A 21,644-nucleotide genomic window follows, 5' to 3' on the forward strand; every position below is an offset into this window, starting at 1 on the left:
TAGGTTGGAGATGGGAAAGAATTTCTTTCTGGAGAGGGTGATCAGGCATTGGAATGGGCTGCCCAGGGAAGTAGTGGATTCTCCGTGTCTGGAGATCTTTCCAAAGAGCCTGGATGTGGCACTGAGTGCCATGGGCTGGGAACCACGGGGGGAGTGGATCAAGGGTTGGAGTTGGTGATCTCTGAGCTCCCTTCCAATCCAGCAGTTCTATGATTCTATGTGCTGCCCCCTCCCAGCTGCCCCGTGTCCCCACAGCCCCTCTCATCTCGTCCCCAGTCCTTGTGGGGTCTCTGCCCCTCTTGTCCCTTCGTCCTGGGCTCCCGGGACTTGTCCTGTGCTCACCCCAAGGTCTGCACCTTGGGTTGGGGGGCTCTGACCCCCCCGATCTGGGACAGACACCCCTGCCTGGCTCCGCCTCGCCCGGCTGGGGCCACGCCACTGAGTTTAACCACACCCCTGTGTATGGCCACGCCCCGACCAGGTCCACACCCCTATGTGTGGCCGCGCCCCTGACTTTTAGCCACGCCCCCGGCCCTGACCACTCCCCTGCGTGTAGCCACGCCCCTGAATCTGACCACACCCCGTATGTGACCACGCCCCTGGTTTAACCACACCCCTGTGTATGGCCACGCCCCGACCACGACCACACCCCTATGTATGGCCACGCCCCCGACCTTGACCATACCCCCCCGCGTGTGGCCACGCCCCTTATCTTGACCACACCCCTGCGTGTGGCCACGCCCCTTATCTTGACCACGCCCCTGGTTTTGACCACGCCCTCTGTTAAGAGACCACCAGAACAGGAAGCAAAGCGTGGTCCCTGCAAGCTGTAGGGTTCCCTGTAAGCTATGGGGGGGTCCCTGTAAGCTATGGTGTGTCCCTGTGATCCATGGGAAGTTCTGGTGAGCTACAGTGGGTCCCTGTGAGTCCCAGTGAGTCCTTGTGAGTCCCAGTGGGTCCCTGTGAGCCCCGCTGGGTCCCTTTCAGCCATGCTGGGTCCTTGCTCCACATGTTGGGTCCCTGTCAGCCATGGTGGGTCCCAGTGGGGCTCACAGGGACCCTGTCAGCCATGCTGGGTCCCTGTCAGCCACAGTGCATCCCTGTGATCCATGGTAGGTTCTGGTGAGCCCCACTGGGTCCCTTTCAGCCATGCTGGGTCCTTGCTCGACATGGTGGGTTCCTGTGATCCATGGTAGGTTCTGGTGAGCTACAGTGGGTTCCTGTCAGCCATGCTGGGTCCCTGTCAGACACGCTGTGTCCCTGTGAGCCTGTAGGCGTCGGGACAGGGTGTCGATAACCCCGAAGGTGCCCCCATGGCCGGACCCACGGGCCCTGACCGAACCCGCCGCCATTTTGCCCCTTCCCGGACTACATTTCCCATCAGCCCCCGCGCCCGGCACGCACAAGCGCCCGCGCACACAGAGCGCGCTCCGTGCCCGGCAGGGGGCGCCAGGCAGGGCGGGGGTGGGCTTGTGCCGTTGCCATGGTAACGACTGCCCGGCGGCGGTGATTGGCTGAGGGGCGCTGGGTATGCGGTGGCGTCAGGGCGGGAGCGGTGACGTCACGGGGAGGGGGGGCGGGAGAGAGGGAGGGAGGGAGAGGGGGGCAGCGGAGCGGGAGCGGAGCGAGGTGAGTGGGGAAGGGTCCGTGGGGGGGACACGGGGGGCTGTGGGGCAGGGGGACGTGGGGAGGAGTGGGGCAGGGCCTGTAGGGTGTGATGGACACGGGGGGAGTGAGGCTGGGCCTGTGGGATGTGATGGACACGGGGGCAATGGGGCAGGGTCTGTGGGGTGTGATGGACACGGGGGGAGTGGGGTAAGGTCTGTGGGGGACACGGGGGGAGTGGGTCAGGGCCTGAAGGGGACACGGGGGCAGTGGGGTAAGGTCCGTGGGGTGGGGGGAACACGGGGGGAGTGGGGCAGGGTCTGTGGGGTGTGATGGACACGGGGGGAGTGGGGTAAGGTCTGTGGGGGACACGGGGGCAATGGGGCAGGGTCTGTGGCATGTGATGGACACGGGGGGAGTGGGGTAAGGTCTGTGGGGGACATAGGGGCAGTGGGGTAAGGTCCGTGGGATGTGTGGGGTGGTCGAGACACGGGACACAGGAGCATTGTGTGGGGAGACAGGGGCAGGAGTGGGGAGAGGGGGTATGGAAGGAGAGGGGTAGGGGGTGTGGGAGGGAGAGAGGGGGTGTGGGGTGGAAGGGATGGGGTGAGGGAGACAGGGTATGTGGGGGACAGGAGGTTTGGGTTGTGGGGTTGGGGTGTGTGGGGGACAGGGGTGTGAGGCATGAGGAGGGGCACAGAGTTATGGGATGGGTGAGGAGTGGGGTGCTGGGCAGCAGGGATGGGGGGTGTGGGGAACAGGGGGTGTGGGACATGGTGCATGTGGCTGGGACAGAAGGTGGGGTAAGGACTGGAGGGACAATTTGTGCTGTGGGGTGGGGACAACAGGGAGCAGAGGATGAGGGATGGGGCTCTCTGGTTGTAGGGGTGGAAGGGGCAGGGAGCTGGGGTTTGAGCATCGAGGAAGAAGGGGGACATTGGGGGGGGGTGGGCTGGGAGGGCAGGGACACACTGGTGACTTTAGGATGCAAGGTGTCTTTCCTGCTCGGGAAATCAGGGAAAATGGAGGATGGAACATGGCCCAGACAGGGCAGGCTGGGAGGGGGGGCTCTCTGCCTTTCTTTTTTCCCAGGGGTGGGGTGGCAAAGCTGTGGTTTTAGGGTACTGACTGCTGGGAGGATGAGAAGCAAGAGGGTCAGGATGGTCCCTCAGTGATGCATCAGGTCAGGGGTTGCTTGAGGAGAAAGGATCCTTTTCCCACCCCTCTTATCTCCACATTCTGCTCCTTTTTTCCCTGAAACCCCAGATAAAAGATGGGATTTTTATACTTTTTACACCACTTTCCCCACCTCTGCAGTGGCTGTACTGCTGCCTTTATTCAGTGGAGGCTCTAAAGCACTTGAGAATCCTACAGGAGGTTGCTTGTCCCATGCTGTGAAAGCTCTCAGAAAGGTGGTAGCTGCACCCCGAGGCTTAATTAGCTTTAAAAACCCTTCTAAAAATCCTAAGTGAAAGGCAAAGGAGCCTCCAGAAGAAGGTGAGAGAACCTTGAACCAAGAGACCTAATTCTTTCACCTCCAGCTTTGCTCCTTTGTTCCACCAACCTGTTGCATTTTGTCCTTCCTTGGTGGCCACCCCCAAGCTCTGCTTTTATAACCAAAAATCCTTTTGTTACTCTTCCTCCCCACGTGAGTTTTGAGCTCCCCTTTTCCATGTGATCCAAAGCCCCCCTGGCCTTGCTACGCTTCCAAAATCTAAAGGGATGCTTCCCAGCCCTGCTAATGGTCCCAGAGCCTCCAACCTACTTACAGAAACCTTGGAATTAAGGTTCAAAACCTATTTAGGAGGTAGGTGAGGTTTGGTGTCCTTGGAAAATCAAGGCACAAAGCTGCTGGAGGTGGAAGGGATAAGAGGCATCCTCTGTGCCAATCCCATCTTGCTTTTCCCAAAGCATCTGCTTGGCCTGGACTCTTGGACCTGCTTCAAGCAGTCCTGGTGTGACTTCTCCCAGCCTTGGCCACCTTCTCCTTCACAAACTGAGCTGGGAAGCTCCCTGCATGTGAGGGTTGATGGTGCTTGTAGGAAGGGATCTCTTGAGCCCCTGCAGCCCCTGTCCATGGGTGGGCAGAGAGATTTTGGCCCTGTCCCAGGGGTCAGGACAATGTCTGTAGTGCTCACAGGGAGGGATCTGAGTGGTGCCAGAAGATGGAGTGGTGGCCACCCTGGAAAGCCTTGTAGTCCCAAGGCTGGTGGCAACGTTGCTGTCCTGAACCTCTGCCCTGGTTGAAGCAGCCCAGTTCCTCCTTGCTGCTCCACTTGGCTCCCTTCCCACCATCTCTCTCTGGGCTGAAGGCAATTTTCCCTTCAGGCTGTGCTGAAGCAGGAGTTCCTTCCCTGCCTTATCATGTGTCAGCCAGAGCACCAGGAGCAGCTTTCAGGAGAGAGATGCCAGCAGGTTCCCTCTCAGCTGAGCTCTTCCATGTCCTGGCATTCAGCTGGGAGCAGGATGAGGTGAGCCAGTGACTTCCTTGGAATTCTGACATCTCTGGCAACAGCAAAGCTCTCTGATGGAGCAGGAGGTGTGATTTGTGCACTCCCTGGGTGTGGTTTCTGTCCTTCTGGGCAGTTGTCAACCTTACATTTCCTTGTGATTCGGGGAGAGGTTTTATTGTTGGTGGAGATGAAGACAGCCCAGACCTCACCTGCCAGGCAGGTTGTGAAGACTTGAGGAGTTTTTCCTGATGTGGAAGGTTAAAGAAAAACTTTGTCTGGGGTTACCAAAAATTCCTGCTGCTTTGGGAGGAAAAAGTGATGAGTAACCTGCTCTGTTTTTCATATGATGCTGGGAAAGGAAAGTTACTGGGGGGTTTTATGGCCCCCACTAAAGCAGGGAGCAGGCTGCTGGCTGCCCACTCCTTCCCTCACTGCTGATTTTTGGGCAGGCTCCTCTCAGCCCTGCAAACCTGAGCACTGTCACTTTTTTCAAGAGGGGGGGTGAGGGTGAGATTAGGAAGCTGAAGAGGAGCCAGCAGTGTGCCCAGGTGGCCAAGAAGGCCAATGGCATCCTGGGCTGGCTCAGGAACAGCGTGGCCAGCAGGTCCAGGGAAGGGATTCTGCCCCTGTGCTCAGCTCTGGGGAGGCCACAGCTTGAGTCCTGTGTCCAGTTCTGGGCCCCTCAGCTCAGGAAGGAGCTTGAGGTGCTGGAGCAGGTCCAGAGAAGAGCAAGGAGGCTGTGAAGGGATCCAGCAGAATTGCTGTGAGGAAGGGCTGAGGGAGCTGGGGGTGTTGAGGCTGGAGAAGAGGAGGCTCAGGGGAGACCTCATCACTCTCTCCAACTCCCTGAAAGGAGGTTGGAGCCAGGGGGGGGTTGGGCTCTTTTCCCAGGCAACTCTCAGCAAGACAAGAGGGCAGGGTCTCAAGTTGTGCCAGGGGAGGTTTAGGTTGGAGATGAGAAAGAATTTCTTTCTGGAGAGGGTGATCAGGCATTGGAATGGGCTGCCCAGGGAAGTAGTGGATTCTCCGTGTCTGGAGATCTTTCCAAAGAGCCTGGATGTGGCACTGAGTGCCATGGGCTGGGAACCACGGGGGGAGTGGATCAAGGGTTGGACTTGATGAGCTCTGAGCTCCCTTCCAACCCAGCCAATTCCATGATTTTTATATCACTGTCAGCAAGAAAGAGGCATCCTGATGGGGATGATGCTCCAGTGCAAGGAGCTGGGGTTGCTTTGTTGGATCTCACACTCCTGCCCTTCCCTGGGTCTGCCAGGTCTGGTGCTGGTGCTCAGCTGCTCTCTGAGTTATCCCATGGTAGGTTTTGGAGGGAGCAATACAGAACAGGGCTTTTCTCTTGGTAATGTCAGAAGGGTACATGGGTTCAAGTAGCATCATGTTCACAACATCTTTGTTTAATATGTTAGTCCAGTTAGTCTGCATAACTGTCTAAAAATAGAACATACTTGCTCTAAGTCCTCTAGTTCAAAGCCTCATAAGCCTGGGGTGGTTTGTTTTTTTTGTTTTTTTTTGGTTTTTTCCCATCCTTGGCCTCTTCCTGCTCTCCTGAGCCTGAAATTAGTGCAAGACAATTTTACACAATTATCAGGCAAGCCAAGAGAAGTGAATGAACTCTCTTGAATCTTTAAGTTTCAGCCACCCAAGAGGGAAGTTCATTAAAGTTGCAGGAACTTTCTGGCAGCCTCTTAAAGGTGGATTCAACAAGCTGAGTAAACAAACCACCTTCCAGACCCTTTTCCAATGAGCTTTTACATGAACCTCGTGTGGTCATTGGAAGTCTGGGGTTCTCAGACCCTGGCTGGGAGTGCCATGTGGCAGAAGTGACATCCTCAAACCCCTCTCTGCTGAGGGCTTTTGCTTTTCCTCCCAGTTTGCAGAAACTGGCAGAGCTTTGGGAGGGGATGTTTTGACTGCTGCCTCCTCCTTCCCCCCCAAACTCCCCCCTCCAGCCTGATGGTCTCAGTGTGCTGTAGAGGGAGCGTGTGTTTCAGTTTCAGAGCTGGTGCTGGAGACAACCCAGCTCTGCCAGCAGCATAAATATCTGGCCTTCAGCACAGCCCTGCAAACTCATCTTGGCTTCTCTTGCAGATCACTTCAGTTTTCACCTCTCAGGGGAAAGACATGGTGACTGAACAGTGGCTTCCAGGGACAGGCAGACGGGGACAGCTGCTCCGGAGAGGTAACACACAGAGTAGCTACCAAACCACTGATCCTACCTGTGTTTTTTTTCAAAAAACTTGGGACAGGGAAGAGCCTGGGAGGTGCTGCTTGCTTACAGCAAGCTTCACTTTCATCCATCAGCTTAAACTTTGGTAAATGTCTTTCTAAATATAAACTTGGTGCTTTATTTTCCTTGCGTTTCTAAGAAGGATCTTTAGGGATTCTGCTCAGGAGGGTGCTGGGAGCACTAGGAGCTAATTCTGCCTTTTCTAAGCCAACTATTACTTTGGAAATACAGCAGTGTCATAGTTCAGAGTCATCAAATTGCTTTGGTGGGAAAAGACCTTTAAGATCATAGAATCATAGAACTGGCTGGGTTGGAAGGGACCTCAGAGATCATCATGTCCAACCCTTGATCCACTCTTGCTGCAGTTACTAAGGTGGTTTTTTTATTCTGATTATTTCTACTTTTTTTTTTTTTTTTTAACCACTGAACTTGGATTTTTCCAGCTTGAGCTGCATGGACTCAGGGACCATACTGGGTTAAATAATTCCCTAATCATCTGGGCATGCAGTGATTCCATCTCTAACTGCTTTGCTAGGGAAAATGAGGGGGTTACTGCTGAGCTGGGACAGGGGTTTTGAGGATGGCCAAGGCTTAGGGAAATAGTGTCCTGCTTCAGCCCACTGAAACAGTACTCAAAAGCTTTCACTGTGCTGTCTGCCTGCACCCAAATACCCCCTGTCTCTTCTCATGGCATTGTAACACCATCTCCTTGTTGGGGGTGGATTTATTTTTGCCCACAGGGCTGAGGTGTTCAGCTGATGGGGTTTTCTGTGTCAAGTTAGTCCAACTGTGGTGCTATCTCTGTCCTGGCATTCAAGATGTGGACTTCTGAGGATCTTTGTAGCATGTGGATTTTTTTCTGATCAGGCTGTGCTGATCAGAAGAGCATTGTTGTGCAGAATTCCTGATGTTTGTGGCTCTCTGTTGACAAATAGGTATTTTTGTCCAGTACATCTTGTTGCCTTTTGGGGGAATTCAGTGCCTACTGAATTATGAACTTGAATTATGAGCTGGAAAACCTGCAAATGTTCTTAAAGACTGAGGAATTAGCATGACAAGAGACACTTGGGCTTCTTCATGCAATAGGACCTGGAATTGCAAATGTTTTTTTTTTTTTTAATTGGGTGAGAGGATGTTGCAGTGCTTATGCCTGAAAAAGATTATCTGCTGCTGGAACCCAGCCTGGCTCTCCCTGACTATGAAACTTGGAGGTGTTGGTTGATTTTGTGATTTCTTTTGGCTTTCTTGCTTCGTGGCAGGAGCAGCAGCTCTTGTTGATAGCCACAGATTTGTTGGGGTGTGGAGCTGCTTTCTCATCAGGCTCTGCAGAGCAATCTCTGCTTTCCTAGAAGTGTTACTCTTCAGAGACAGACAGCTTAGCACTGCTGCAGTAATTTTGGAGGTTTTGGGGAAGTCTGGACAAGCAGAAGTCATTTCCATAGTGAGTACAAATCAGATTATTTTTTTTTTTTTAGAACTTTTTTCTTTTTTTTAACTTTTGTTTTATACTCTGAAATGTGCTTGCATTGGCAGAATGCCTGGGAAGTGACTTCCCCAAAGCAGGGATTAGAGTGGAATAATTCTTGCAGATATGAAGGCTTTTGGTCAAGGAAGTTGTGAAATGTATCTTCCCCAAAGTCAGTGTTTTGGGATGATGCTCACTGGAGCCCTGCTCAGTTGCAAGCAGAACTGACTGGAGTTGTGTTTTAGTTTCAGGATGACTTCTTGAAATGCTCAAATATTCACTGCTGTGATCACAGCATCTGGAAAATGGGAACTCCAAGGCTTCTGAAGATCTCAGATTGTTTGGGTCTTTCCAAGTGTCTTTGCAAAGGGCTCTGAAGTACATGGATGTGTCTGGATGATTCCCTAAGGATCCCCTGGATAGTTCTGCTTTAAGGTTTGGGTTTTGCAGACCAGGCTGTGGCTTGCAGGGTGAGAGGATGAAAGCACAAGCCAGAAACTGGGTTAAACCAGAGCACATCTCTGAGGCTTGTGGGTAGCAGCAGCCAGATAATGTCCATGCCAACCAGAATTGTTGCTCTCATGCTGCATTTTCTGGTTTTCCCTGGTCTGGGAAGTGGAACTTGGAACAGCAAAAACCAGAGTGTGGGTTGATGGGGGATGGAGACAGAATGGTTCTGATGGGTGAAAAGGGCAGAGAAGCTGATAGCTGAGCTGATAGGGAAGAGTTTCTTTGATGGGGTGATAAGACAAGGTTCACTCTGAACCATGCTGCCACTAATGAGTGTCTTGTTGGGAAAGGTTCTGTCAGGCTGAGAAGAGGATGGGTCAGGTAGGTTCAGGATCTGCAGTCACCTTGGTGATGGGAACCAAAGCACAAATCCCTACCCTGCCTGGCTTTTTGCACTTAATTAATGCAGCTCTTGATTTCATCTTAATACAAATCAGGATGTTTCTGAGAATGCTTAAATCTGGTTTTCACTTTATGCTGATTCAATGGATTTCTTGGACCTTGAAAGCTGTCAGCCCCAGGAGGGCCGGTGGTTGGAGACCCAACATCTCTGCAAAACATCTCTGGGTTCTCTTATCCAGGCACTGTCTTGTGTTCCTTAAGAACATGGAGATCTCTAGAAAAGGGTTTTGGTGAACGTGAGCTTGGGGCTGGAGTTGGTGGAGTCCATTGAGCTCCCAGTGGATGTGTTGGGAAGTGGCAGTGCTTGGCTTGTTTGCTGCTGCTCCCTTTGTCCCCCCAAGATGGTACCCAGGATGTGAGGATTTTAGGAAAGGCTTTGCTCAAGCCTTTTGTTTTCTAGGGGCTGAGGCAGAAATCCACATGGTCAGAGCCTCTGATTTGGCAGGAGCACACAGCCACAATCACTGCTCGTACTGCTGCTGAAAATGCAGGGAAACCTCTGCTCCTCCAGCCACCTCCTGCTGGGTGGATGTGGCCAAAAATAGTAAGGAAACATCATTCCCATCCACTTCCCTAAGAGGGTGATGAACTAGTTTGGGTAACCAAGTTATCCTGATGCTCTCTTGGAGTTTTCCATACAGAGGCAGACTCAGACTCCCTGATTTTTCCTCCTCTCTGCTTGGAACAGGGGTTTGTTCTCACTGTTCCAACACTGACGTTCCCAGACCATGCTGAATCATCTCAATTTGTGCCTGGGCATCATCCCTCACTGTCAGCTGCTGCCTGGGATCAGAGGGCAGCATGGCTGGGGCCCAGGAGATTTTGCAAAGCTCTACAAAACCAGTCACACATTTCCAGGAGTCCAAGTGGAAGCACAACAAAAGTTACAGGCTGGTGGATTTTATTTTTTTTATTTGTTTTCTTCCCCTGGTTAGCCCATGGGATTGAAAATTTTGGTCACTGGAAAGAGGGGAAGCTTTTGTGGGAATTTTCCTGGATCTCAGAGCACAAGCAACCCAGCAATAAAACTTTCTGGGTATTTGGCTCCAGAGAGCAATCTGCTCACACGTGTGTGTGTGATCCAGAGCCTTGGCCTGCTGCCACTTTCCTGCCCCTCGTTGCTTTCCTGGGGGATCTGATAGTCCCATCCAAAGCAGTGGTGACACTTGCTGGTGTCCCAGTGACATTGAGGCTTTGAGGAAACTGAAGATGGGGCCTGGGGTGTGCAGTGGCTTTGTTGCCAGCAGTGCTCTCACCAAGGCCATGCTCCAGCAGTGGCCATGAGGGCTTATTCCACTTTCCCCTTTCCTGGTTTTCCATGGAAATGCTGCTCTGAGCCTCTGACACCCACCCCCTGCCCACTCTTTGCTTTGGGAAGGGTTGGTGCTGTTCCCCCCTGAGCTCCTCCTTTGCCAGCCCTGTTCTATAATTACTGATGTTCCTGAAACCAGATCTTTCCACGTGGCCTGCCCAGCTTCAGGAGGACAAGGGGTCTCTCAGCAAACTCAGTGCCTGCAGTTAAGGCATGAGGGGACTGAAGGAGTTTTATATCATATTATAAAGTCTTGTCATGGGATGGTTTGGGTTGGGAGGGACCTCAAAGCTCATCTAGTTCCACCCCTGCCATGGGCAGGGACACCTCCCACCAGCCCAGGGTGCTCCAAGCCCCATCCAACCTTCAACACTGCCAGGGATGGGGCAGCCACAGCTTCTGGGGGCACCCAGGGGCTCAGCACCCTCACCCCAAAGAATCTATCCCTCATATTTCATCTCAATCTCCCCTCTTCCAGTTTAAAGCCATTCCCCCTCATCCCATCCCTCCAGGCCCTTGTCCCAAGTCCCTCCCCAGCCTTCCTGGAGCCCCTTCAGGCACTGGAAGGTGCTCTAAGGTCTCCCCATTGCAGCCTTCTCTTCTCCAGGCTGAACACCCCCAACTCTCCCAGGCTGGCTCCAGAGCTGCTCCAGCCCTCAGTTCACCCCTGTGGCTCCTCTGGACTCCATCCAGCGTGAGGAAAAGCTCACAGTGGCTTCTCTGAGCTGCCAACATCCTCATCTTTGGAAAGGAAAAGTGAATATATCCCAGACAGCTGCTTTGGCACTTCCAGGGAAGAAGCAAGGATGGGAAAAGTGGCACTGGTGGAGCAGGAAGCAGAGGCTGCTGGAAGAGTACAAACAGGAGTTGCTGGGCTGGGTGTTGGGTCCCTACCAGGAGATATCCTGGAAAGCCCATGGGGTCAGGGTGCCCTGTGGACACTGAGCCATCCCTGCTCTGCCCCTTTCTCCCAGCAGCACTCTGATCCTCTCTCCTTCCCAGACTTCATGATCTTCTCAAACAGCAATACTCCTGTGCCAATTCCAGCTCGGAGAAGCTTGGGTGGTGTCACCTTTCTGGTACCTGCTGGTTTCCTGGCTGTGATCCTTGTTCCAGTGGGTCCCAATCCATGTGTCCCTCTTGCCCCCAGCAGCAAACCTCAAATATCGGTCAGCGAGTGCCAGGGTGGGATGTGCCAGTTTAGTTGCTGAAAGTCATCCTGAAAATGCTTTGTGGAGGAATGTACAACAGGAGAAGATGGTCACAAGCAGCAGGGCGTGCTGACCTGGGGCCAGGGGGCTCAGGATTCTGAGCATGACTGCAAACAGGTGTCAAAATCCATAATACAGGAATAAAGAACCTCTCTTGGCACTGATGTGTCCCTCTGTGCCTCCAAAACGTGCCTGAGCTAATGCAGCAAAGAGAGAATCAGGAAGGAAGCACTGTTAAAATCCTGGAGTTTTGTTGGTTTGCTTTTTTCCTTTTTTTTTTTTCTTTTTTTTGGGTTGGGGGGGTTTGTTTTTTAAACGCTGAAGGAAATGGAGGTTTGGGGGTCGACAGGATTTGCTGAAGGTTGTGAAGCAGGACTTGAGATCAGAGCTAAGGACCTGCCCAGCTCTTCACTGCCCAGCCTGCTGCAAAAGGCAGCTCTGGAGCCTGAGGTGAAAGGTGTGGAGAGAGGATTCCTATAGAAGCATTAACCCTCTCCCAGGCTCTGCCATCTGAAGATTCATCTCATCTGATGCCATCTGCAGCTTCTGGAGGATGAAGTGAGAGCTGAGCAGCCTGGCAGCCCCCCCTTTTGCAGTTCATAGCCCTCAGTCTGATTTCATTCTGTTTCTGTGATTCCTCTTGCTCTGAAGAAACCCAGTGAGAAAGCAGAAAACTCCTTTTTTGAAGAAAACATCATGGTTTTGAAGAGAGCACCAATTGTGGTGTTGAAAAAAAAGACGAATCTGGCAAGGTTTGTGACCTTACATTTTTTATCCTCTCGGTGTCCAGGAAGTGGGTGAGTTCAAACATGTGGTGGATCTGTGATTCATTTTGGCTGCTCAAGGCAAGCAAGGGAATCTCCTGCACCCTGTCACATGTTCCTGAGTAATTAGCAGCAAGAGGGTGACAGCAGCTCTGGCAGTACCCAGCTGCTCTGACCCCTGGGCTGCTCCTTGGTGAAAAGCCCAGAGCAGAGTCAGAGAGAAGATCACGGGACTGGACTGGGACAACATTTGAGCAGATGCTTCCAAATCTGGCCCTGGGTGTCAGGACTGGATGGAAGGGCTCTTCCTTGCTAGTTCTAGTAGTTTATTTCTGTGTGGAACCTGCCTTGCAGCCAAGACTTTGAGTAAGGAAGGAAGCACTTGGGTTGTAAGCATCTCGTGAGGTAATGAGGGGGTGTGTGGAGCTTTCAGGAACAAAACCAAACATGTTGTCAATGTTTGTCTCTCCTCCTCTGTGCACTTGGTTACCTTTCCTGGATTGCAGCATCAGTTTAGCTCTTCTTCAGCTTTTCTTAGTAGTAGCTGACATGGAGGAACAGGAACAGGAACTGGTGAGGAGGTGTCAGCAGGGGTGACACAACACAAGGGATGTCTGCAAACAGAGGCCAACGAGCAGCAGTCACATCTTTGGGTTTTTTATGGATTCAGTTACAATTTTTTGGTGGATTCAACGTGCTGCACAGAGCCCTGAACACTCATCTCACCCCTTCCAAAAGGATTCACTTCTGCAGACTAAATTTGACTAATATTTTCTGTCCAGAGGAACAAAAACCCCAAGCCAGAAGCATTCCCACTGTAAAATGGTTCCTTTTTGCAATTCCTGGTGACCTTTTCTACAGCAACTTGGACAGCAGCTTGAAGCAGATCAACTCTGGGACTTGACCCTGGGGAGGTTTGGACTTTTTGGTTTTCTGACACTTTGCTTTGCCTGGAAACTTCCATCTTCCAGGAAGGATCTCACGTGGTGACACTCCAGACTGCAACAAGGACTTGGTCAACCCCATCTGTATAAATATATTAGAAACAAATGGATGTCTCCTGGAGGGAGGGAGTGTTTTCTCTCCACCAGCTAAGCTACACCTGGTTTAAAGATGAAGCCCTTCTAATTATGAGCACTCCTAATGATGAGCACTTCCTTGCTCTTCCTTTGTGGCTCTCTGCCTGCCAGCCCTTGGGTGACTGTGTTGAAACTCACGTCCCCTCCTTGTGATGCTTCACTCTGCATGCAGGACTCAGATACTGGTGAGAAACTGGAATTGTTGGTCACATCACCCTGCCACCCCTCCTGTGCTGCTGATGAGCATTTCCTCCTTGGTTTGTTGGCTTCTGCTCCCCTGAACCCAGCTCAAGGAGCTGTCTGACCAAGAGGGTACAAGCTACAGGTTGGTCAACTGGAGGTTTGGATCAGTTTCAGAGGGGTTTTACCTTCTTGCAGCATGGCTGTGCTGAAGATTTGTCTCCTTTCAACTTCTGTTCTTGTTCTGTTTGTTTCCTCCTCTCATGCCATGTTGCTCCCTGCTATTCCCCCACTATTGTTAAGCTTGGCAGGGAGCTCCTGCTTATAGTAAAGACAAAAGCCCTTGCCATTTGCAGCCAGCAGGCATCTGCCTGAGCCTGGAGCCAGCAACCAAAGCCTCCAGCAGCTCCCAAGAGGGAAGCTGCAGCCTCAGCCAGGGTTGCCAAAGCTCCTTGGACTGCAGATTGGGGCTAGGGCAGAGCTGCATGCTCTCTTGCTTCTTCCCATCCTGTGAGAAGAGGAAGGGAAATGGCTTTGCCTGATTCTCTGGGGAAGCTTAGGAAGGAATTCACAGTCTCTGGCCTTGTTTCCATCCTCTCTTTCCATTGCTGCTCTGTGACAGCTGCTGAGCAGGAAAAGATGGATGGTGGCTGCACTGGGCAGGAATCTGCCCTTCTCCCTGCAGCTCAGGCTTTAAGGCAGAAACCAAACTTGCAGCAAGCCAGCAGCTCAGTGATTATTTCTGTTCACATTCTGAGTGCACAGTAAATTCAGAATTCTGAGGTGCATCAAGAGCTGGTGCCCTCTGCTCCAGGGGGTTGCATTTTAGTCCAGGGGAGACCCCTGAAGGGAATTCCCTCTGCCTGCTTGGCAACAGGACATGGAGGCACCCAGCAGAGGGGGGAACCCTGTGGTTGGGATGGGCCCTTTGGCCATCCTCTGCCATCCCCAGTGCCATCCCACAGGGATGCAGGGATGTGACAACCCTGTCCCTGGCTGTGCAGGTCCCTCCTCTCTCTCCAAGAACAGCCAAACCTCCGGGCAGCTCCAGCTCCTCTGGATGCCCCATTCCCAACCCTGGTGCTCACAGGGAACAGAGGAGTGTGTCTGAAACCTCAGCACCTCTCCACAGGCTCTCTCTGCAGTTGGGTTTGGCTGCCCCTGGCCCAAGGAGAGGGCTGGGGGGGTCCATATCTCTCAGAGCTTTGTCCCATGCTGGGAGGGTTCAGGCACAGCCCATATCCTGCCTTTCATCCTGCCTGCTGAAGGCAGGAGGTGCAGCCCCCTGGGTGAAATCAATCCCATTTTTTCTCTGCTCTCCTGCTCTTTTTGTTGTTTAGAAAACAAGGGCAGGGCTAAGGGAAGGGCAGGTGTGCAAACAGCTCTCACAGCTTCCCTCTGCCCAAGCCCCTGTGCTCTTGACCTGCCAGGAGGTATGAAAACAATATAGTCAGAGCTTTCTGCTAAAAGCTTTTCTCTTGCTGGCTCTCCAGCCACTCTTGAAGGCTGGGAAGTGAACTCTTATTCTTCCCTTAATGCCTGGGTGCACACAGGGAGCCTTAGCTGGAGCCTGGTGTTGCTGTGCTGTCTCACCTTCTGCTTTCCCCCTTCTCAGAGCAGCACACCAGGCTGCAGCCAGACTAACTCTGAGCAGAGTTTTGAGGTTGTTTTGGTGGGGCTTGGGGAGCAAGCTGCATGTCACAAGCTCTCTGCAAGCCCCTAGGTAGACCCAGTGGATGGAGGGATGGAGCTGGAGGGATGTGCCCATGTTATTCCAACAGCAATGTGCCAGGAGGCTGCTGGGGTGAAGCAGAGTGCTACATCTGCTCTGGGTTTAAAGCAAGTGTGCTGGGTGCCAGAGACAAAGGAGAGCTAGTAAGAACCTCATTAAGCTGCTTCTGGGTGTATTTTCCACCTTGGGTTAGTTTCTGCTGCCATAAGTTTCCCCTACTAGCTGCTGTTCCAGGAAAAAGTGTTTCCTGATGCTTGTACCTTCTTTTTTAAGTAGCCTTCAAAACGATGGTGCTCCTTACAGCCCACCTCCTCTGAAAAGGTTTTCTGCCTGTGTGCCTTGTCCCACCATGTGGGATGGGTGAGAGGAGGCCAAGGATAACACAGCCCTTGAATGGTCCCTCAGTGCTCTGGCAGAGGGACAGAGAACACCACAGCTTCTCTGGGCAACCCGGGCCAGGTTCCCACCATCCTCACAGCAAAGAATTTCTTCCTAATGCCTAATCTAAATCTCCCCTCTTTAGTTAAAACCATTCCCCCTTGTTCCATCCCCCAAGCCCTTCTCCAAAGTCCCTCCCCATCTTTCCTGGAGCCCCTTCAGGTATTGCAAAGTGCTCTAAGGGCTCCCTGGAGCTGATGGCTTTCCAGCAAATCCATGGAGCTGGCTGCAGCTCAGGTTTGAAGTGCTGGGCATGAGGGTCTTTTACAGGAGGGAAAGTGAGCCTCCCAGATCCCTGCTGCCCACTGCCACCAAGCCATGGGGCAGGGGTCACAGACCATCCTGTTGCTTGGAGGTTACTGTTCTAGGAGACCCCACAAACATCTTGCTCACTTCACTGCCATGAGAGTTTGAAGCTGCTGCATCCATTTCCCTCGTGCCTGCAAATTGAGGCTTCCCTGATGGAAGCTGCATTTCAGTGGCTCTTCTGAGGGGTCTTTCTCTACTTAAAAATAGATCCTTTAGGGAATTGGATGCAACTCTGCACAGGCTGGGCTTGAGATATTAATTACTTGGTTAGGAACCAAGAGCTGGAGGCAAATGACATGAGCTGGGGTGAGATCCACGGGCACAGAACCGCCCATGCATCGCTTGCACAGCTTGAGTTTTTTGTGGACTGTTTGGGATGGATTAAGGCAAACAAGGAGTGGAAGCACACAGGAGGGAGAGGGAGGGGGGAGGGAGAGGCCAGGGCTTTTCCTCCCACAGGAAACCCAGGATTAACACTGCCCAGATTGTGCAGGCTGGGGATGACGCTGAGCACAGCCCAGCAGCAGCAACGTCTGCAACCCAGCAGCTCTTGGCAGAAAAGCTGAGGTCAGCTCCAACACCAGTGAAAATAAACACCCAGGCTGTAACTGGCAGGGCTGTGATGGGAAGGAGCCCCAGGGTGGGGGCCAGCAGAGGGCTGGGGGTGTTCAGTCACTACCCCATTACCTGCACCCAGCCCTGCTCCCCCAGCGTTTTCCACCCTTGGGCATGGAGCCCAAAAGCTCTGCCTTGGCTGGGTGGGGATGGAGTGTGGAGCTGGTGTTGCCTTAATCCTGGTGGCTTGGGCTCTGTCAAGTCTGGTCTTGCTGTCACAGTGATGTCTCAGGGCACTGGTGACTCTGGGGTATGTTGTCTGGGGCAATGTTTCTACTCTGAGACTTGCAAGCTGGGGAGCCCAGCTCCCTTGGTGGCATCTCAGCTGGTTTGTGGGCTGGACTCTATCTGCTGGGCTTTAAACACGATTCCAGTGAAGTTTTGCTTCCTTGAGTCCCACAGAGTGTTCATCCCAGGATGCAAAGTGACTTTTTATAAAGGCTTCTGCTGATCCCCTTGGACTAAGAGAGAAAGCAGAGCAGGAGCAGCATGGTTACACTCTGCCCTGCTGCTGGGGTGCCCTGTGCTCAGAGGTGGCACCCCCCATTTTTCCTTCTGTCCCCAGGTTAGCAGGAGCAGCCTGGGAGGGTCCATCTCGGATAGAGGCGGATGATGCCAGAGCTATGACAGGGATTGCAGTCTTGGCACTGAGGGGTGATCAATTATGGAACAACTACAGGAGGAAATACCTGAGGTCAAGGAAGAGGAAGAGGAAGAGGCAGTCATGGTGGCAAGTGGAGCCTCAGACCCAAGTGGAGGACCAGACAGCTCCCTGCCTTCAAGCAGCTACACCGGTGAGTAGAAGGGGAGGAGTTCAGCTGTCCCTGGAGCATTCAGATGTCCCTGTCCCTCTGGGCCATGTGCTGAGCCTTGGGGGCAGAGAACCTGCCTGTGAATGGGAGTTTGGCTCATTTTAATCTCTTCCCTTTGTGCAATAATGCATCAAGTTGTGGAGGGGATTATTTCTGCTGCTGCTGTCACTGCCCAGCTGTTGGCAGCAGGGTGGGAGGTGGGAATGAAAGGACAGGCAGGTAATGTTGGACCCCAGATGGAGACAGCTCTCAGGGTGCCTGAGAACACTTCCCTGAATGCTTCTTGAAGTCCTCAGTGCAAACTGATTGTAAGAACTGGAGGAGAAGTTTTGCCATGGCTGAAGTGGCTCCTTCAGAGCCCTGGGGGTACAGCTGGGCAGCCCTGTGCCCCCCACATCCCAACTGGGGATTATAAAATGTGCTGCTTGGGCTTCATTGCCTAGATACGAATGCCAGAGGAAAGAAATCAGCACTGGTGTGGAGTCTTCACACACTGGGGCATACTGGGGACACTGTTGGCTCTGTGCATGACGTTTGCCTGATCTCTGAGATGAATTAACTGCCTGGACTCGGTGCTTGTGGGAGGCTGGGACAGTGCTGGAAATCCCTACAGCTGGAGAAGTTAAGAGGCCAGGGTGGGTTTGTGGCTGGAAAGGACAGAGCCCTTTCTGTGCTTGCAGACATCTCGCAGAGCTCTTCTCCCTCCCTGTCGGACCAACTGCAGATGGGCTGTGAGGAGGCAGCTCTGGGGGCACTGAACGTGGAGTGCAGGGTCTGCGGAGACAAAGCCTCGGGGTTTCACTACGGCGTGCATGCCTGCGAGGGCTGCAAGGTACAGACCCCTGGGGAGGGCTGCTGAGACCCCTGGGAGCACCCAAGTCCTTCAAACAAGCAGCTTTACAGCAAAGCAGGGATGCAGGATTGAGTGATTGTACAGAAAAAAAAAACCCCAAAAATTTGCAAGAGTGTGGGGTGTACAGACACCAACCCAAACACTGTCCTGGGGGAGGAAGCTGAGATGTATATGGCCCAAATCGTGCCCCATCATGCTTTATTTTGGAAAGCAAATCCATCTGTCCCCACAAGGCCTCGGGCTTTGCTTTTAAAGATGCTTCCTGCACTGCAGACCAGCAGGGAGCTGTGTGTTTATCCCCCAGGGATCACTGGCCACAACTTGGATGTACCACTGGTACTCCTTTCCCAGGTCCCACCAGACATTATCTGCAGGCTGGACCCTGCCTGCAGCTCTTTCCTCTTTCTTTTGTCCCTGCAGAATCCCATCAGGCTGTCCCCCACTCTCCTCTTCTCCAGCCCACACCCTCTCCTTCTGCTTGTGGCAGAGACTTGAGGCTTCTCCTCCCCACCTGGCTGGACCTCTGTGGAGCTCCCACTGCTAATAAACCAGCCTGGTCCTGAACCACAGGTTCTGAGAGTGCTGTTCCCTTGTTCCCCTGCTCCTTGTCCCCCTCTGTGCCACCTCCCTGCAGGGTTTCTTCCGCCGGACGATCCGCATGAAGCTGGAGTACGAGAGGTGTGAACGGAGCTGCAAGATCCAGAAGAAGAACCGGAACAAGTGCCAGTACTGCCGCTTCCAGAAATGCCTCTCCCTGGGAATGTCCCACAACGGTGAGTGTCACAGCCCTGCCCAGCTGCCTGCCACAGGGACAGCTGCAAAGGGTTCACACAGGAAGGCTGAGTGGAGCTTTCTGTCTCCTGGGGCTGTCTTCTTGCTAGGAGATCATCTTTGAGCTTCATCCCCTTCTCCTGCCCACCCTTGATTCCCACCCTGCAGGCTGGTTGTTGTCACACAGCTGTCCCTTACAGGCTGACCCAGAGGGAACTGGACACACAAATTGCTCTTCTGCACTGGGATTTTTAAACTTCAGGTGTAACCACCTTGTTCCTGGCCAAGCCCAGGTGTCAGTGGGGCAAGCAGGGCTTCTGTGAGAGCCCAGAGGAGCGGGGAAGGGAGCTCAGCGTGAGGGTGGCTCTTTGGGGAAGGTGCTGGAGGAGCTGCACCCCTGGAGAAGCATCGTGTTGTGTAGCTGCAGGTGTTGGCTAGCAGCCCTTTGTGGTGGCCCAGCAGAGTGCTACCTCCTTGGACACCTCACCTCTGGTGTCCTCACCCCCAGTTCTTCCCCCCCACAGCAATCCGCTTCGGCCGCATGCCGGAGGCAGAGAAGAGGAAGCTGGTGGCAGGGCTGACAGCCAGTGAGATCAGCTGCCAGAACCCCCAGGTGGCTGACCTCAAAGCTTTCTCCAAACACATCTACAACGCCTACCTGAAAAACTTCAACATGACCAAAAAGAAGGCGAGAGGGATCTTGACCGGGAAGGCCAGCAGCACCCCAGTAAGTTCCCTCCCCAGTGCAGGTGGAGTTGGCCACGACCAACGTGGTGGGGCTGTTCTCTGGGAGAGGCTGCACGGCTCCCTCCTTCTGTAGATGTTCCACCTGCAGCAGATCCAGCTGCATGGATCCAGCTGTTCCCTTCTCTGGAGCCTTGTGCTGTTGTGGGTGGGTGCAGATCAGCTGGGCACTGCCAGCCCCAGAGAGGACAGAACACCAAAGGGACTGGCAGACAAGCACCAGTTTGACCTTGGTGGAGGTGGCATTTCCAGGCCCCACTGCAAGTTCCTAACCTCTTGCTTCTTTGTCAAGCAGCCTTTTGTCATCCACGACATGGACACCTTGTGGCAGGCAGAAAAGGGGCTGGTGTGGAAGCAGCTGGTGAATGGCATCCCCCCCTACAAGGAGATTGGGGTGCACGTCTTCTACCGCTGCCAGTGCACCACGGTGGAGACTGTGCGGGAGCTCACCGAGTTTGCCAAGAGCATCCCCAGCTTCATCGGCCTCTACTTGAACGACCAAGTGACTCTGCTGAAGTATGGGGTGCACGAGGCCATCTTTGCCATGCTGGCCTCCATCATGAACAAGGATGGGCTCTTGGTGGCCAACGGGAACGGCTTCGTGACCCGCGAGTTCCTGCGCAGCCTGCGCAAGCCCTTCAGTGAGATCATGGAGCCCAAGTTTGAGTTTGCTGTGAAGTTCAATGCTCTGGAGCTGGATGACAGTGACCTCTCTCTGTTTGTGGCTGCCATTATCCTGTGTGGAGGTGAGCAGGAGCTTGGGAAGAGCGTTGGGAAGAGTCCTCTTAGAGGTAGTTGGGGCTGGGCTGGGAGAGTTGAGCTGCAGGGATGTCTTAAGAGGGACCAGAGAAGAACTGGGCAGTTCCAAAGCTCTTCCATAACAGTGACACTTGGCAAGCTTGGACCAAGAGCAAGGATTGTAGAAGGGACATCTAGTATGCTGCTGTGGGAAAGGTTTTATCCAAGAGCACACTTCTCTTGTTTAGTTGACAAGGTTGGAGTCACGGTGGGTGGGTCACTGTCCCCATCTCCCTTTCCCCAGGAGGAGCTTTGGAGGGCTACACCATAACTCCACAGCTACCCTGCTTCCTCTCCACAGACCGTCCTGGCCTGATGAACGAGAAACAGGTGGAAGAGATCCAAGACAACATCCTGAGAGCACTGGAGTTCCACCTGCAGTCCAACCACCCGGATGCCCAATACCTCTTCCCCAAGCTGCTGCAGAAGATGGCTGACCTGAGGCAGCTGGTGACAGAGCACGCCCAGCTGGTGCAGAAGATCAAGAAGACAGAGACAGAGACATCTCTGCACCCGCTTCTGCAGGAGATCTACAAGGACATGTACTAAGGACCTGTTATTTATGAGAACAAAGCCATGGATTCCCACCAAGACTCTTTGTACAGAAACAAAGAAAACCTTTCCCCCACGTCTTCCATTTCTTCTACTGGAAACTCTTGTTTTTCCTACGTGACCCTGACGTACGGTACATCAGGTGAGATGCCAGGAGGGATCACAGCCACCACCTCCTGGGCCAGGGCTTCCATTAACACACACTAACAACTTTTACCAAGGCAAAACCAGAACTTTCTGTTTCCGTTACTATGCTCTTCAGCTGCTCCCCAGGGGCCTCTGGAGTAGCTGACCCCGTTTACATGGCACGGGAGGAGGGGATCCTGCAGAAGTTTGGGATGCCACACTCCTGAGGAGACCCAGTGGGGCCAGCAGCAGCACTTGCAGTGTGTCTTTCTTCTCTTTTGGTTTTTTTTTTATTTTATATTGCACTCCGAAGAGACATTGTCCTGAGCTGCCAAGCCCAGGGTGGTGAAACAAAAGGATGTTTCTCTCTTTCCCAAAGAAAAGCTAAGGTGGTTGAAGATGGGGAGGGCTGTCCCAGCAGAGACTCCTCTGCTGCAGCCCCTCCACCCCTCTTTGCTGTGCAGCTTTTATTCCTGTCTCCCAGAGGGCTCGTGGGATCTCTGTCCTGCTCCTCAGCACCTCAGTGTGAGAGAGGGAGGGATGGGGAGGTAGCAGGGGAAAGGCTTTGTCTCATCAAAAATCACCTTCAGAGCAAAGGATAGAGTCTGTTTGCTTCCCCTGGTTGTTCTGCTCAGGAATGGGTGAGTTACCAGAGATTCCTGCAGGAT

At 53.2% G+C, this 21,644-nt stretch overlaps 1 protein-coding gene across 2 annotated transcripts; it reads left to right on the forward strand.

Moving 5' to 3' along the window:
- The first annotated feature begins 6,150 nt into the window (after positions 1–6,150).
- On the forward strand, positions 6,151–21,550 carry PPARD (peroxisome proliferator activated receptor delta). Of its 2 annotated transcripts, none has more exons than XM_030465438.1 (7): positions 6,151–6,255; positions 16,886–17,114; positions 17,813–17,964; positions 18,620–18,758; positions 19,281–19,483; positions 19,793–20,246; positions 20,600–21,550. In XM_030465438.1, the coding sequence occupies exons 2-7, from the start codon at positions 16,985–16,987 to the stop codon at positions 20,845–20,847; spliced, it is 1,326 nt and encodes a 441-aa protein (XP_030321298.1). In that variant the 5' UTR covers positions 6,151–6,255; positions 16,886–16,984; the 3' UTR covers positions 20,848–21,550. The 2 variants fall into 2 exon arrangements, with proteins under 2 accessions (XP_030321298.1, XP_030321299.1); XM_030465439.1 differs by having other exon boundaries at positions 19,796–20,246.
- The last annotated feature ends 94 nt before the right edge of the window (positions 21,551–21,644 follow it).

Source organism: Calypte anna, chromosome 26, assembly GCF_003957555.1.
Source record: "Calypte anna isolate BGI_N300 chromosome 26, bCalAnn1_v1.p, whole genome shotgun sequence".
Taxonomy (NCBI): domain Eukaryota; kingdom Metazoa; phylum Chordata; class Aves; order Apodiformes; family Trochilidae; genus Calypte; species Calypte anna.